The 17,650-nt window shown below is 34.5% G+C and overlaps 1 protein-coding gene across 10 annotated transcripts in view; it reads right to left on the reverse strand.

Moving 5' to 3' along the window:
- Nucleotides 1-5,478: 5,478 nt before the first annotated feature.
- The window catches only part of LMO3 (LIM domain only 3), a 59,031-nt gene continuing 46,859 nt past the window's right edge, over nucleotides 5,479-17,650 (reverse strand). For all 10 annotated transcript variants that reach the window (XM_019643335.1, XM_019643331.1, XM_019643327.1 and 7 more), the window contains 2 exons: nucleotides 17,180-17,305; nucleotides 5,479-8,405 (listed from right to left, as the gene is read on the reverse strand). In XM_019643335.1, the coding sequence (XP_019498880.1) occupies nucleotides 8,300-8,405; nucleotides 17,180-17,305 (232 nt within the window). In that variant the 3' untranslated portion in view covers nucleotides 5,479-8,299. The remainder of the gene's footprint in view (nucleotides 8,406-17,179; nucleotides 17,306-17,650) is intronic.

The following is a 17,650-nucleotide window of genomic DNA, read 5'->3' on the forward strand; positions in this document are numbered from 1 at the left end:
ACAACAGCCAAGATATGGAAACAACCTAAGTGTCCATCAATGGATGAGTGGATAAAGAAATTGTGGTATATATATAATGAAATATTACTCAGCCGTAAAAAAAAAAAAAAAAGAATGAAATCGTGCCATTTCCAACAACATGGATGAACCTTAGGACATTATGCTAGTGAAATAAGTCAGACAGAGAAATATGAATAGCTTATGATCTCTCTTAAATGTGGAATTTAAAAACAAATAAATAGCTCATAGATATAGAGAACAGATTGGTGGTCAACAGAGGCAGGGTGGGAGAAATGGGTTTGGGGGTCAAAAGGTAAAAATAAAATAAAAACAAACAAATAAATATAATGGTATATGCACCCTGTTTCTTTTACTGAATGTGTATTTATTTACAAGTGTCGATTTGTATTTGCCTCTATTTTCAAAGTAGAGAAGATGAAATTGTGGATAATCATAAGCTAAATTACACCAAGAACACAAAGTACTAGTCAACACAGGTGGTAATGCATTATAATCAGTTCAAAAGAAGGTCCAATAATTTGTGCAAGAAATAAGATTAGCCAAATGTCATAATAGGAAATTTAACTGTATAGATTCAATTACTTACTTCTTGAGAGATAAAAATCCTCTAAATGTTCCTATAGCTCATGAGATATTAAAATGGCATACATAAGCTTACAATAATGCTAACACATATGGATTTGGGAAATAGCATTTATTTATGGGAAATTATAACCTATGTGAAAGACATTGACTTAAAAATGTTGCATTGATGTAACAAAAAAAGCATGGGTATTAAATTATTGGCCAATGTCATGTGCACTGACTCAAGTTTGAATAATTTTGGACCGAGTAGCTCATTCTCATGCCCCAACCAAGGCTCATATAGTCAACAACACAGATCCTACAACCTCAACTAGTGGAAACAATGTTTTCTAATTTTCAAAGGGAGTTACTTACCATTAATGTGACCTTTGAAATATAGGAAGGAAAATATGGATATATTAGTTTATATCAATAATTTTTGTTACAGAGTTCTTTCTAGATAAGTTTAGACATTGTGAACATTTCTGTCTGGTTTTAAAGTACCTGAAACTTAATAGATGGGATTTTATTGAGATGTTTAGGAAAATGTGACTAAGTTTCTAATCAATGTTTAAATGGTTAGATCTGATTTATTAAATTTACAAGTTTTGGTTTATTAGCTGTTTAAATGGTGTACACATATCTAGAGAAATTGCATTTGTTAGAGTTGTATGTTTCATAAATTGGACATTAAACAAAAAAATAAATAGCAGTGAACATTATATTTCATGCACCAAAGTCTCTCAGGCAGAAGAAAGTTTAAAAGGCCTAGTATTTTGTTGCACACATGGTGAGTGTTCAGTGATTTTTTTTCGTAAAGTTACCTGGCTCTTTCCAGGTAATTTTGTCTCCCATATTTTATTTTTCTTCTCATGTACCAATAATTGTCTCAGATGTGGTGTCTGTGTCTTCTCCCCTTCACACTAAATTGAGGATATTCTAAGAAGGGTACAGAGACTATAGGTCAAAGTAACTTGAAGATAATCTAGCAGCTCCACCAATCTTGGGCTGTGAAAAGCTAGATGTTACTAGAGATGTTTTAGTTAAGTCATACTGTCATTAACCTAAGCTATTATATAACTAAAATTTTCGGAGGCTTTCACTGTGCCTTGTACCATATTTGCCGGCGTATAAGACGACTCGGCGTATAAGACAACCCCCTAACATTTCCACTCAAAATACAGAGTTTGTTATATGGTCGGCTGTGTGCGATTTTGCGAGTGTGGTAAAATCGCATAACAGCAAAATCGCATAACAGCCGAGCATACACCCAGCAGCGCTGCTGATGCCTGAATGGTATGTGGAATGAAGTGGGCGGGCATCGGGAGGCCACTATGGCAGGGGTAAGCACTATGGGCAGTCTATCTGAAGTGTACCTGGCGTATAAGACGACCCCCCACTTGGAGGCATATTTTTCAGCGCCAAAAAATCATCTTATACGCCGGCAAATACGGTAGGTTGAGGACCAACGCACTATTTATGCAACCCAATTGGACCACATTCCTCAGTGATGATCGTAGCGCTAAGCTCTTCAGTTTAAGTACCAGTTACATACTGAAAATACTGCAAGACACTTGTGTGGTGGAAACTCCCATTCGGACCACTTAATCTGGAACAATTCAGGTTCCAAATCCCCGCAGTGTATGTAAGTAGTTGTGGTGATGGCAGCAAGCAGTTGAGGAGGGGAAGGAAGAATGTTGTGGAGATTTTTTTATGGTAATATGAAATTGTAATTGATTGAATTCTGCTCTGGTCGATGTTAAGGGTAACTGCTTTTGTCACTATTGCTTCAGCCCGGCTTGCCATTGTAATTTTGAGACTAGAGTTCCTTAGCTATTTGGCAGCTGACCTGGACCCAGCATCCTATATAACTCATGTATTTTAGACCAGTGAACACATAGCTTGATACAGATTGCTATTCTGGCTTTAAGTTTGCTTTTGTATCATCTTATGGGAGTAGGTTACAAAATATCAAAGACAGGTAACACACTGATTTTATTATCTTGATTTCTGAGACTAGCCTAGCCTCACTTCACCACAGCTATACATCCTGATGCACAAAACTGCAGCTTTCTGTTTGGAGTGATACTCAAGTCATTGCTGATTGCCTCCTCTTGTGCCTGATGCTGCGATCCATACTAGAGACCCCCTATTCTTGGTGTCCTGGCTTTGCAGGCTCAAATAAATTCCCTCATGGTATGGCTGAAAGAAAGCTCCTAAACATATTGTATCTAGGAAATTATGATCACTCTCATTCCAAATTTTCAGCTTTAAAGATGACATTAACTCTAAAATATTTGGAATTTTTGCTCAAGCACACATAATGTCAAGTTCTTGGCTAGAAAATAATAATAGTGATGTAATAAATAATAACATAACAATAATAATAAAATATTAATGATAACCCTATAACAGGGCTAATAAACCCTAGAGCCAGAAAGCCTATGTTTAAATCTCAGGTCCACTATTTACTAGCTGTATGACTTAGGGCAACTTCAGTAACCTCTCTGTGCTTTTATTTAAAATCTGGAAAATAGGGGTAATAATATGTACATTACAAAGGTGTGGTGGAAATTACACGGGCATGGAAAACTGCCTGATATATGGTAAGGGTTCAGTAAATGTTAGCTATTATTAAAAGCTATTGACAATGAGTCATATGATAATGTTATATATTACAAATAGACTGTTTTAAGTAATTTAGAGTCTTCTGCAGAGTTAAAAAAGATTTGGATCGTCTGTTATCTGAATGTCTCTCGCTCCCATTTTTCTTTGTACTGTCTCCATTAAATTTGGTATAGTTAATGGCTACCACCTTGGTAGTAAAGCCAAAATATTCTGTAATCAGCTTTGCTATACCAATTTCATGAGTATTCAGCTCCTCAGCCCAGAATACCAATTGTGTGAAAAGTGCAGTGAATTCTAATTCACATTTGATTGCAATGATCTGAACCAAACACGAAACCTAGTTGATCCAAGATGATTTGGGCTTTACAATTTTGTGTATTACGTGATCTGCGCGCTCAAAACAGGAGTATCTTTGAATTTAACGTATTTTTCTTTTCAAAACACAAGAATTCTTTTAATTAAAAACATTTTAAAATTTTTCAGTATGTGTAATTGTTAACACCTGCTATGTGTTACCAACAGATGTTTCTGACTTACCTAAGGGAATTCTTATAATTATTCTATAAGCTGATTGGAATATCTTTACCAAGATAGTTGGGAAACTCGTTGGTGACTTTGCATGTAATATCTGGTATTTCTTTTAATCTCTTCCCCTTTTGCTGTCAATCCCCCAACACCCTCCCCAACCAGACCCACCGAAAGCAAAAATGTCCTTCTGGGGCACCAAAATGGCTATAAAACTGGTCATGCCTATTTTAGTCTTTGTGAAAGTTACTGAAATTAAATTACATGTATTCTAAAGCACTGTAAAATTTACTTTTAAGTGTTTTAGCAGCTAACCCTTATAATGGTCAACATGGAAGTCTTACATCTTGATTTAAATGTAGAAGTATACCATTTAGATAGATAATACCCATCTAATAGCTTGACTTCAAATGAAGCTATAGTAAAAATGGGAGTTCTCTTTATTTTTCTGACCATTTTTAAGGTCTTATACACAGTCAACTTTCTGAATTCTTCATTTATGATACTAATCACACAATTACCCACAGGAACGTATTAAATATGACACTGGATTCAGCCAAATAATGGGCGAATTGCAAACAATGAAGAGAGGCAGCTCCATTTATAACTGCTGTTTCAACAGAGCTCTATTGTAATCACAGTGATCTGAGGGTGACTCATTAATTAATTGTTGCTCTTTTATATTATGGCCTATTGAGTTAATGAGTAATTTGTGTGCGATAATTCTCTGAACACATTGATTACTTGAGATATTTTCTGAGGCTTTCAGGCCAATGACATGCTGAATAGGTGGAAGATTGTATTTGCTTTTGTGTGCTCATTATTAGTAGGTTTGAGATGAGTACAAACCAGCGCAAAAGCACCTAAAAGTCATCGGATGTCTGAAGTGTCCTAAGTCTGCCTGACCGGAGGCTGAGTGCTCAGGGGAAGGCCTGTCATACAGCAGGCTCTTAATAAATGTCAGTCGAAACCATGACTATATTAAAGCTTTGCTTTTGATTACCTCAAATTGCATTAAAATCATAGTTAAGAAGTATCTACAATGGTGTTTTTAAGGAAAAGTAATAATCAAGTGGCTTTTGCTAAAACTGTAGTCTGTGCTAATGGCCTATTACAGTAAACACACAGATTGTTTTTGCAACTTACTGAAGTGAACATTCAGCATGTTTGGCCTGTATCATTTCTATGAAATTGTTTAAGTGACTATTCAGAGGGTGGTTTGCCTAAAGTGATAGTTAAAAGGAAACCACTTGTATACAGTATGTTTTACTACAGATGTAATTTTCAGCACCCTGTTTCAGTTACGGCACACCATCTCTTCCTTGAAAATGTAAGATTTTGTGTTTTGTTTTCATTCATTATACAGAAAAGAGGAAATCTGAAATTTAGTCTGACAACACAGTTGCTTTCAGAAAGATCACTTAAAATTTGTATATATGTGCAAAATTATACTCAGTAATTGCTACCTTCGTTTTTGACAGTTGTATTTTCCCCACATATGTAAATAGCAGTAAGCTCCATAGCTCTTAGATCCTAAATATAACCTTTGGAGAAGGCATTCGAGGTGCTTTTTCCATGCTTATGATTTGCCTTTTGAAAGGAAACGTCCTTCACACTTTATTCCTTTTTCATGAACTTAACGTATGCTTTCTAGATATCATCTTAGATCCTGCCAATTAAGAGCAATCAAATAGTGTAATACCCCTTTTATTAAAAACATAAGTCCAAATATAAAAAAAATGAATGAAAGAATCCAGCAGATATTTATTAAGCAAGATGAAAGTGAAATTACAAACACAGGTCAGCTTTTAAACTCAGCCAGCATTCTGGTGGACGGGAGGTGCCTGGTCCACCATCAGAGGCAGCCTAGATGAGATGAGTGTTAGGGAGGGAGGTTTCCCTGCTTGAGAAATCAAAGCTCCATTGGAGGTGTCCTCCTGGAGGTATCAGATAACAAGCTAAGTGACATCAGGGCGGCACAACACAAAAGAGGAAAGTTGACAACAATTCAGGGACTTTGAATAGTCAAGACAATTAGCTTAGTACTTCAGGTCAAAAATGCTATGATTTATGGGCAATTAGCTATAAAATGGCCTTTTTCTGTATTGTTTCACAATTTCCATAGAGATTAAAGATAATCTAAAGAGATTAAGGCCTTAACTTTAATCTAGGTAATTTTGTTTGTAGGAAAAGCATAAGAATTAATTCTTGAAGGATTAAGTAAAAGGAAAGGCAGTAAAAATGTTTAGTCTTTGGGTGGCAAGAATAGTTGAACAGTTGAACATTTTGTTCCCAGTTTACAGGTATTTTGACATATTGATCTTAACATTCGCAAAACCATTTAAATCTTTAAAAGATCATTTGAAAAAGATACTGACAATTAAAATTATACATCCACATGAATCTCAAGCAACTTGTAATGGGGATAGCAGGGCAACAGCGTTATGAAAACCACTTCTCACTGTATCCCCCCCACTCCTCACCATTTGTTCTGTTTTGTTTTGGTTTTCGTTTTGGCTATGCAAGTCTTTTCATGAAATAAATGTAAGGCTCTCAGGCTAAAATAATAGTTATCTTATGGGCCCTAAATAGCTATTTTTGAAATTATTTTTTCAGTGTGTCTCAAATTTGGGGGAGATGTCACTTGAACACTCTTAACCATGAAGCATTTGTAAAAATACGTATCATTCACTTTTCACAGAATCATTTTCTTAAAAATGAGAGGCAATATGCAGATTCACATGCATGTCCATAATAAAGCTTTGTTTTAAAACAACTCAAATTCACACCAGCATTATTTGCAGCTTAATATTTTGGCCCCAAACCAAGAGTTCAGTTACCACATTTGACTTTCATCTGCAATACATATATTGACAGGACAAAATATGTATGCAAATACTGGGAAATATTGTTTCCTATACAAGTGATCAAGAAAAAAATAAAAGAAAAACCACAGCACTAAATTTGCTCTAGTAAAAATGTGCTTCATTGTGTCTATGCAGAATTAGATTTGTTGAAAAGTAGTTTCTATCACAGGGAACAAGCAAAATGTGAGCAACCCAGATGAGGAGATTATAGACTCATTTTAATTTCTCAAATTGTAATTTAAATAATCAGTCTCCATAATTTGTGTCAGAAAGTTTTCTTCTTTATCAGCTATCATGTAGGTAAGAGACTATTTCATGTTGAAAAGAATGGAATGACAAATTTCAGCCTATGTGGGATGTATTCTGAGTGGGTAATTACTTAAAGAAAGCAATAGAGTAAGACACGTCAAACTTTTAAAGTGTTCCCTTTTAAACATTAAAATAAGTGGCAGGTAAATACAGAAAAATATATAATCACCAGTTCTCAGCTTTTTATCAATCCCTTTGTTTCTCTTCTTCTAGAAGATTCTATGAGCACTATGTTGCTCTGATGAAAAGTAACCTCACTACTCAAAAATCATAGCTTCAATGTGCATTACTATGGTTTCAGTCGATTCATACTCAAATCCTTTTCGTGCCAGAAATTTATCAAGCCATAAACTTATTAAACCCTTAGCTCTTATGGAGTGACCTGGGCAAAATTTATATATGAAATTTGATTTATCGTTTTAAAATTATCTCATAATTGTGGTAACACTTTTTAAAGTAACCCTTTGGAAAAAACTTACATGATACCCAAAGGCACTAGTTCACATAAGGGGTGATGGCTGAAAAAAATAAACAATAAAAACAAAGCCATTATATAGGTAAAGAGCACACACACACACACACACACACACACACACACACACACACGCACACACACACACAGGATATTAAAAGGATAACTGTTAAGCTTTAAAGTTATTCTAAAAATGGCACTTTTCACGTTGGTATAAAATGAAAGTGCTTTAAGATGAAATTTTTATGCATTTTTTTAAAGCTGATCTTAACCCCCTGAAAATAGGGGGTTATAATGAGAACACTGATAGGCTCTAAATCATAGTGGCAATAATAGTGGATGTTGCTAAAATGCTTTGTGTGTGTCTTTATTTTTTAGTATTTTTAATGTTGATAGACTTGCTTTATATGTGTATCAATCATTTGTGAGATTTACTCTTCAGTTTTTTTACTAGAAAGTTACAGCTCATTTAAAATAGCTGGTAGATACAGAAAGCATAAATATACAGTAAGTTTAAACACTGATTGTACTAAATGCAACAATACAAAGAAGCAAACAGAACACAAATGGTAACACAATAAAACTGTATTACATTTGTGCTTCAAATATTACAATACATTATATACAATAGTCCAAAATAAACATCTCATGCCAAGTGACACAAAAACGAATAGCAAGCAAAAAAATCCAGCAATATGTACATTACTTTTTTTTTTAATAATAAACATTCAACTCTGAACTGGGGCAATTTCACTACATACAGATGCAGTCCGCCTTTTATTCCATATAACCATCCTGCTTTCCTATATCTACGCTATTCAGTAGGTTCCTGTGTCAATTCTTATATACATGTGGAGCAAAAAAGATAAAAGAATGTAGTGCTTTGTATTCTTAATGGGGTGATGTTGATAGATCAGCGAACCTGGGGTGCATAACCTTCTTTCATTAAACCTTCCTCGTAGTCCGTCTGGCAAAGGATCATGTTATTCTTTAGGAAAAATTTGTCTCCAACACAAAACCTGAAAGTATTTTAAAAAAATAAAATGTGTTAAGACCATTTCACTCAGACCCATAGATTTGAAGATTTCTTTTCCTAATAATGATTTCACATGGTAATTCCCTGAATTTGAAAGCTTGGCTTACAAAGTTGCCATTATTGTCATCACTAAACCATTTAGGTCATTTAATGAAACATTGCACACAAAATGTGAAATTCTACTTTTACATATAAAAACCATAGGAACATCGAGGAAAACACGTAGGGCAGCAAAGGTGATTTTTTTTATCACATTGGAAAGAAAAAAAAACTGATCTATATATACACTCATTAGAATAAGAAAGAATGATAATAATATTTCACATGAAGTGATTATGGAAGATTTTGTCATTGCCCATTTATCCACTTTATAAAAAAAAGTAAAAGGCATTAAAATGAATCAAATGATTAGAAAATAGCCCATTTTAAAGCTTCCCATTCAAAGCTTCCTTTTATTCTGTTATTAAAAATGTGATTAAATTCTAGTAATTTGAAAGTGATCATTCTAAAATGAAATTTGTTTTAGCACCAGACTCTGATGCTCGGCCATATTCCTTTGTTTGTAGCAATTTCACCAACTATAAAATAGTAAATGTCATTTCTTAGAGCACTCCAATTAAGCCAAAGGGAGTAAAACCTGAACAAACTTCCTAATATCAATGTGATAAAGCAACTAGTTTCCAGTAGCTAATTATTATTTTATTCTATAAAACAATGTTTAACGTGCAAGATTGTAATGTTTTTAATAAGTGCTCTTTTTGTATAATTTCCCAGTGGTGACACTCTGGACACAATTAAGGTCAGAAATAAATGCTTGCGCTGTTTCCAGTACATTTAACAATAAAGTAACTCTGGGGAGATATGTATATATTTTTAATTGTAACAATTTAACCTTCAAGCAGCAGTGTCTTGTAGAGTTGACCCAGTAAAACTACTGGTAATTATACAAGTTGACCTCACCGACCTTTGATAGTGGTCTCTCTTTATCAGATAGTCAATTTCGAATGATGTTCAAGCAGAAATCTTAGTGGATAGTTTAAATTGCGTAGGGAAAGCCACCCTTTAATGTTTTGTGAAGTTGAAAGTTTAAATGAGGAGCAGTTGGACTGATTTACATTTGCAAAGATTGGAATGCTAGACAAACAGTGAACCTATTTATTTTCCAACTGGGTAGCTTTGGAAATTTATCCTTATTCTAGCTAAGTAGATAGAGGAGAAAATAGTGTAATAAAAAAAAGTAGATTGAAAAGAATTAGCTTTCCTCTTAAAGAAGATTGGTCTGTTTATTTGTGGAATTTACTTTTTTTCCTCAGGATTACTGCCTGCTGATGATGTTGATTGAAAGTACAGGCTATGTGCTGATCTAGAAAGCCTCGAGTTATTTCTGGTCAAGGCTATTGAATACAATGAACATTCAAGTTTGGACTTTAAGTACATCTTCTTTTTATTGGTTGCAAACTATAAACTTTAAACATCGTGCTTAAAAACGGTGTTTGAATAAACCAATTTTTATAGATAATCTTGATACAAAGATATGTTGAATAAAAGGAAATATTTCTTTTGCTGGACAGACCTAATAGCCAAATTAGACACTTACCTTCTATGAGATTATATAAAATAGCAGGTAGAGTATATTTGATTACTGTTCAAAATTTTCAATTTATATTACTATTAAAATTAACTTGAACTAAGAAGCTAATAATAAAATTTCACATCAAAAATAAATAAATTCAATAAAACACTCTTGTGTTCCAGCTGACATTTCTTTAAAAAAATTTAGCAATCTTTTTTTTCCTAAAAATCAACTAAACTGGAAATACTTTCAACTCTATATTGTCTAAAGTTTTACTTTAATTTTTCAACATAATTTTTTAACAATCCCCAATATTCTATTTGCTATCAAATAAAAAAAATGTTTTTTGTCATGGCATGGCATGTTATTTTTCCCTTCAGAGGCCTTAAAATTAAGGTAATCTTTATTTGTAGATTAATAAATTCAGGGTAATTACAGTGAGAAAAGCACTGAATCAAGAGCCTGAGGATCTAGGTCTGAGCCCTACTGCTTTTACCTACCCAATGCAAAATACAAGGTACATTTCATACTTTCTGAGTTGGGTATCTTTGGGTAAGATAAAACAGCTACATTTCTGGATTGTAGGGATGTTAAAATAAGTAACATATGAAAGGTAGAGAGGCAAATTGCAGTAAATAGTGTTCAAATCTCAACTTTCCACTGATGATAATAAGATTTTAAGATGATAATAAGATAATAAGATTCAGTTTTTCTTGTCATATCAGTCACTTTTGTTAAGTTTGTGGCAAGGAGTAGATATGAAGTATGTAAAGCCTTACCTTACTGTTTGGGTGGTAGGTAATTAAAATAGCCACCTCATAGAAAGTAATTACCATGTGCTAACGCTAAGCATGTGTGTGTGTGTGTATGTGTGTGTGTGTGTGTGTGTGTGTGTATCACACTACTACTTATATCCAACTTAGAACGTAGATATTATCATTGCCTTTTTCATATGAAAAACTCAAGGCTTCCTCCCAGGATTTAAAAAACCGGGCCAAGGTTTCATAGCTAGAAGGCATGTGGTAGAGGTAGAAAAGGAACTAGGTCTCTTTGGATTTGAGACCCATGCTTTTACCCAGAGGCAGTAAAGCATGCGGCTATAAAGTTATACAGGTTTTTTGTATTATTATTATTCCTTTTCATAACTTTAAAAAAAGTCTGCCCACCATTCATTGAGATGTTGGTCATATAAATGGAATTCACCTAAAATATTCCTACCTGAATATTTTGTTGCCAATATATTGTCAACTGGATAAAGTACATTTTATATGCATTTTAATTTAAAGTTCAAGATGAAACAGAGCATGGGTGAGGAACGTCCCACTTGCACATATAAACAAAACAGCCATGAAAGCTCTGGTTAACAGCAGATTATGGTTGGTGTGCAATTAGAATTGGTGTCAGCCTTTAAAATGTTCCATATAGAAACATGAATTAGAGAAACAGCAATGGAGATATTAGACACTTAACAAAATCATCTATAACTGTAATTTTGTAAGAGGCTAATTTCCGGTGTTATATAATCAGTTCCTTACGAGATTTAGCACTTGCAGAAAAAAATATTTTAAAAGCAGTGATGGCCAGAAGATGCTGTTAGTAGTATATTAAGAGGTAAGGCTAAAATTTCTGAAAACAAATGGATAATCTCCCTTGGAATCTAACCCTAATTAGATAACCCTAATGTACTTGTGGTACAGGCAGTTCAATTAATTTTGCCTTCATTTAAAAAAAAATGATAAGCAAGTAAAAGATGGCTAATCATCTTGGAGTACAGAAAATAAATATAATTAATAAATCATCCCTATAAAATATGGGGCTTAGAGTAATTTTGAGCAGGTTATCAAAAGCCTCTGCTAAGAAGCCTCCATTTGTAACATCCTTTCCAAGATATGAAAATGTTAACTTAGTCATCTTATTTCCCTAAGGTTAGTGACTGTCAATTATAATTAGTTAAACTTCCACAACACTTTAAAAAGAGGGAAAACATGGAATGCTCCACTCCATGTTTCCAATGTCTCTACTCTCATGTTTAGCATCCACAGTCACTAAAAGATGGAGATTTTGATACTGTACTTTGTTTTCATTAAGAGATGCCATCTACTCATTGTCCCATCACTATACACTTGTGGGCAAATTTAATGTCTTTTGCCAATGACAGCCCAGTTGTCGTTACATACTCATTCCTAACCATCTTTTCTGCACCGGGTTACGCGACATGCACCCAAGTCCTGCTAGAAATGATTCACGCCTACCTTACTGTAACTCTCCTGTATCTCTTCACATTTATATCCACTTAGCCAGAAAATAAAATGCCCCTCTTGAAACAGGCCAGAGCCCTCAGACTGGCTCTGATGTCAGAGACTAACACCAGACTACAACGGTTTAAGTCTTGAGTCTACCATTTTCTAAGTGTGTAATCTTGGGTAAGTTACTTAAACTTTCTGCACTGCAGGTTCCTTGTGTGTAAAATGAGGTTGGTAATAGTACCTACTTATGGGTTATATTGAGTATTAAACGATTTAGTACATGTGAGGCAGAACAGTAGCTGGTGTATGATCAACGCTATGTAAGAATTTGCTATCATTATTATTTACCAATGGTAAGCTTTTCATCTTTGCTTAAAATGTTCCCTAGCCAGGGATATTTTCCTTTTTTTTTTTTCCCATCTAATTAAATTCTAAGAATTCTTTAGTTTACATTCCTTCCATCAGTGTTCACTGTCTACATGAACTCATTCTGATCTTTCCCAAAGCATGTATTTATTAGTGTATCATTTACTTTGGCATTTCACATTTTCTCATGAGTCTGTAACAGGTTTCCCAGTCTGGGCAGCAGAGCTGAGGTAAATGACCATGAGTTGTATTTCTTTTGAAAACCTTTGGAATACCACCACAGTTTGTACTATGACTTGAGGTGGGGTGTCAGTAAATAGTGGTTAAGATAGATTGATTCCAGAATCAAACAGCTTTAAATAACAAAGATATTTTAAATGGAGTAATTTAAATTTGCATTCATTTTGATTTCCAACCACTGACTTCCTACCTTTACAATTTCATCTCCTGTTTCTCCCTCCATTCCTCATTCTCCCATATCCCTATCAAACTCCCTATCTAATTTCTGAGCACACTGAGCTCCTTTTTATTTCCTGAACATAATAGATGCTGTCACACCTACATGCTGCGCATTCTGCTCCATCTGCCTGGGAAGCCCTTTCCTCACCGTGTCCTGGCTTCCTCATCTCCCCTACTCACCACCAGATGCACTTCTTCTGTCCCAAACAGTCCTAGAGAGTTCTTTTTTAAAATGCAGCACATCAAGCCTGTGATGCTTTCCTAAGACTTCCAAGGGCCCACCTCTCCTCCCTTGGTATGGATCTGTTTAGCATCGATTACACTCTCCTGTGAGTCTTTGATGTCCTGTCTCTAAGAAAGAAACTATTGGGTTGTCGGGAAAGTCATGACGTATTCTTTCTATGTTTCTCATTGCAAAAATGCATCATGACTTTTCCAACAACCCAATAGATTGTATCCCCTCCGTTCCTACAGAGCCTAATTCTTTTATTCTTTAATAAAAGAAAATGAAATGCTCTACAATTTTACATATTCAAAGCAACTTTATGACAAAGAAGCATGTCTTTTCTTTTTCTTATAAAACCATCGTTTGGTTTTACAGAATTTTCTAAGGGGGAGGAGGGACTTATTTACCTTTAAGGAATTAACCTATTACACAGAATTTTCCAATTCCGAAGAAGATTCAAGTTATTATACAAGATACTCCAAATAACCTTCCTCTGATTTCCTTTCAAAATAAAGAAACTTTTAGATTTTTAAATTCAGGGCTCACATTTTTAGCCATACCTCTCTAAAAAGGGCAGAGAGAGTATTACAAAGGACCATTCCTGAAGGCAATTATTGCTACTATGTTTTTAAACATTCAGAAACACTTCTGATATTAATGATACTTTGATTTAAAAGTTAAAATGAAATGACTGCTAAATAGAATTCATAAGCATGTATAATGCCACAATTTCAGATGTCAATAAAGTTTGCTTAATTGCCTATAAATTACCTATTTGTCTTGTGTTTCACTTGAAAAGGTGCAATACTATGACAATGATTTGGCTACTGAAAGCAGAGACTCATGTGGCATATGGCTTTATTAGAGAGGACTTCCCAAGAAAATGTCAAAGTAAAAGCCCAATCTCCTATATTGAAAACCTTCTGTATTGAGAGTAACAAAATTTGTCTGCTTTGCTTGGCTGATGAAGATTAGCTGACTTCTTGCATTAAAGAAGTTTGTCTTGTAGGGGCTGAAGTGACAAGACAATAACTAAGTGCTAATTGTGCATAACCAGCACTAAAGATATGCAGTCCCATTATGGCATGTAATAAATGAAGCGAACACAGAAATATATTAGGTCTTTTAATAATGATACTAGAGCAGTATGTTGCAGCAATAAGAGTGTGAACAGTTTCAGAGTCAAAATTTAGGAGTGTTTGTCTTACTTGACTGGGTTCTACTGAGGAAATGGAGTTAATTGTGAGTGCAACTTTTTATTTCAATGGTGAAATAAAAGTGATATACGATTTGTAAATAGCATTAACAACCTACAATTACTTTGCATCATAATAGAGTTTAGGCTGGGTTTAGCACTTGAATGATGTTTTAATTTTCTGTGTAGAACATGAATAAAATAGGTAAGCCTGCCCTACTAGGAGAATGGACAAAGGGCATAAACAGGCATTTCCCTAAAAGAAGCAATAGCAAAGGGCCACGAGTAAGCAAATGAATGCTAATTAAAAATTATAATGAGACACCATCTTTCATCCCTTAAGATGACCAGGATTTCTTTTTAAATAATTCCCAGTGTTAGAATTGAATGTGTGCGAATGCATCGTTTTTACATTTCTGGTATGAGAATGATTGCTAAAACTTTTCTGGAGAGTGTTTTGCAATATATTATATAAGCCTTTAAACTGTTACATACGTTGTCTAATTAGTTTTCGCTCCTGTGAATTGCTCCTGACCGATTTCAGTAGTTGTTTTTTATAAAGTCCATATTATATTGATAATATGAAAACTTGGAAGAAACAACTTACCCATTGGTGATTTCAAATATGAAGCTCTATCCATAAAACTAAACATAAGAAAGCTTAAAATATCGTAAAAGAATTTTTAAAGGCAGGTAAAATAGCATACTACATTAAACTTAAAAAGTCCAAACATCAAACATTAGGATTCTTCCCTGTTACTTTCCTTTAAGCTGCTTAAATGTGGGTATAATATAAAGTATATGCTATGTATCATTTGTCATATATGTATGAAAACACGTACAGCTGGTGACACAGCAGAATGTTAAAATACTTTCTCTTAGAATTGTGAGAGAATAGTGAGACATGAGGGGATGTTATTCTTTATCCCTTTGTATTTTCTAAATTTTTTACTATGAATATATAACCTCCTGTAGGTAGAAAAGCAGTAAATGTTATTATTGCATAAAGATAACTATTGTTAGTGGATGCTATAGTGGATCAACATGGCAAGTAAACAGAAGCATTTTAAATTTACTACTAATATACTTTTAAAATCTATACTCTTACATGGACACACGCCTATAAATGTGTTTGTACGGATGTGTGGATATTGGTATTTGTTTATCCATATCCTTACAATAAACAACACATGCATTTGCCAATTTATGTTTGGTTCAATGTCACCACAGACTGAATTAAACTACGTTGATTTCAAGCATTTGTTGGGAAGACTCAAGGTGTCATGAGATGACGTCTTGAACTATTTCCCAAGTAAATTATATATTACCAGGTATACTGAGCCACATTCTGAATATCTACATGCAGCCGGAGACATTATTGGGATATGCATCATGTGCAAAAACTAAGTGAAATGTGATTTTGTAAAAGTCAATTATAAATACGAAGGTAAAATAACTCATTTTTGAGAACCTACTATGTTCCTGGTACTTAATATACAAGTATTTCATTTAACTTTCAAAATTTGCAAGATAGACATCAATGTCTTTATTTTAAGAGTGCGGAAACAAAAATTACAGAGGCGAAGTCACACAGCTAATTGGTGATGCGGCTGGAATCCGAATCCAGTTCTCCCTGTAAACATCATCTTCTTTCTACTACTCTACAGGGCCTCATAAGAAGATGCTGCATTGAATAGTAAAACACAGCAAATTACAATAACTGAGAACTTGACACAACTAATATTTACTGATTATATAATATGTCCAGGTGTTTTCACACTCACATGGGATTTATTTTCATTAAAATCCATCAAGTATACTAATTTTTGAAATGTTGTATTTTTAATGATATCTACTTTTTAATATTCTAATATCCTCTGCATGTGTCACATAATACAGGTAGCGGTAGTGGATGGTTCCCACTGGAAATAAAAGTTATAACTTTCAATAAGGAAAAATGGGATGAAGTCATAATACTGTGAGATGCAAGAGTTCTCTGAGATTGACTAATCCAGCTCCCTTATGTTATAAATGACAGCGCCGAGATCCAGGGAGCTCATATTGTTGGGGCGAAGTCCAGACTAGATTTAGGTTTTTAGATTCCCTATACAATACTCTTTCCATTCTCCAATGCTACCTCTCCACTGCTGATAACAGTTTAATTATTAGCTGTACCCAGCCTCAAAGAAACTTGAAGGAACTTAAAAAGTACATATAAAACACAGTTAAAATTCAAGATAAGAAATCAAGAGATAGGGCAACTATAAATACGAAAAATAAGATGAATACACACTCCCCGCCACAAATTTCTGTATATTTGCCTTAGGGCAAATTTCTTTGCTCCCAAAAATAGTACAAAAAATAGAGCTATTTTAAACCTATGTCATAAAAGACAGAAAAACAACAGAGAAAAGAATCAATAAAAAGAAGCCTCAAAGTTGATAGACGTGTTTTCATTTCCTATCACATCTTGTTATAGGATGCATTTCTTCCAAGTAGAAGTGTGTTGTTAAGACCCTTCTCAGTGGTTCGTTGCTGGTACTGAATAAACGTTTGCAGAAAAGAAAAATGCTGAGAGTAAATTGCTTTAAGGAACGTGCACGAATATAATTCCCACCTATTAAGTAAATAGCCAGCAGAGAGACTTTTGCCGTTTTTGAGACGCCAAAAGGAAGTCTGCCTGCGTGCGTACCTCTGGTTGCAAAGCTGACACGCGAAGCAGTCCAGGTGGTAAACATTGTCCTTGGCACGCATCACCATCTCAAAGGCGGGAATGAGCTTACTGCAGGCAGCACAGTTCCCCGTCACACCGAAGAGCCTGTAACGAGAAAGGCTTTCTTTCAAACTTGCAGGGAAATCTGAGATGGTGACCAGAGAGGACGCGAATACACTTTGTAAACATATTACTACACAATGCCCCCTGATGTACTCAAGTGAGCTTTATCCTAGGTGTACATAGAAATATTCTTCAGTGATACGTACTCAGTCGACCTTTCTTGATGAGAATCACGTCTGGTTTGAGAAGAAAAGGAAAAGACAAACGCATTGGGAAGCTAACACATACAGAAGTCCACAGGGGTGAATTCATAGCAAAAATCTTTTACTTTTTAGACTATACAGTAAATAGATAAAGCACTGTGAGTTTGTTCTTAATGCCACATAT

The sequence above is a fragment of the Hipposideros armiger genome, unplaced genomic scaffold (genome assembly GCF_001890085.2).
Source record: "Hipposideros armiger isolate ML-2016 unplaced genomic scaffold, ASM189008v1 scaffold_76, whole genome shotgun sequence".
NCBI classification, from domain to species: Eukaryota; Metazoa; Chordata; class Mammalia; order Chiroptera; family Hipposideridae; genus Hipposideros; species Hipposideros armiger.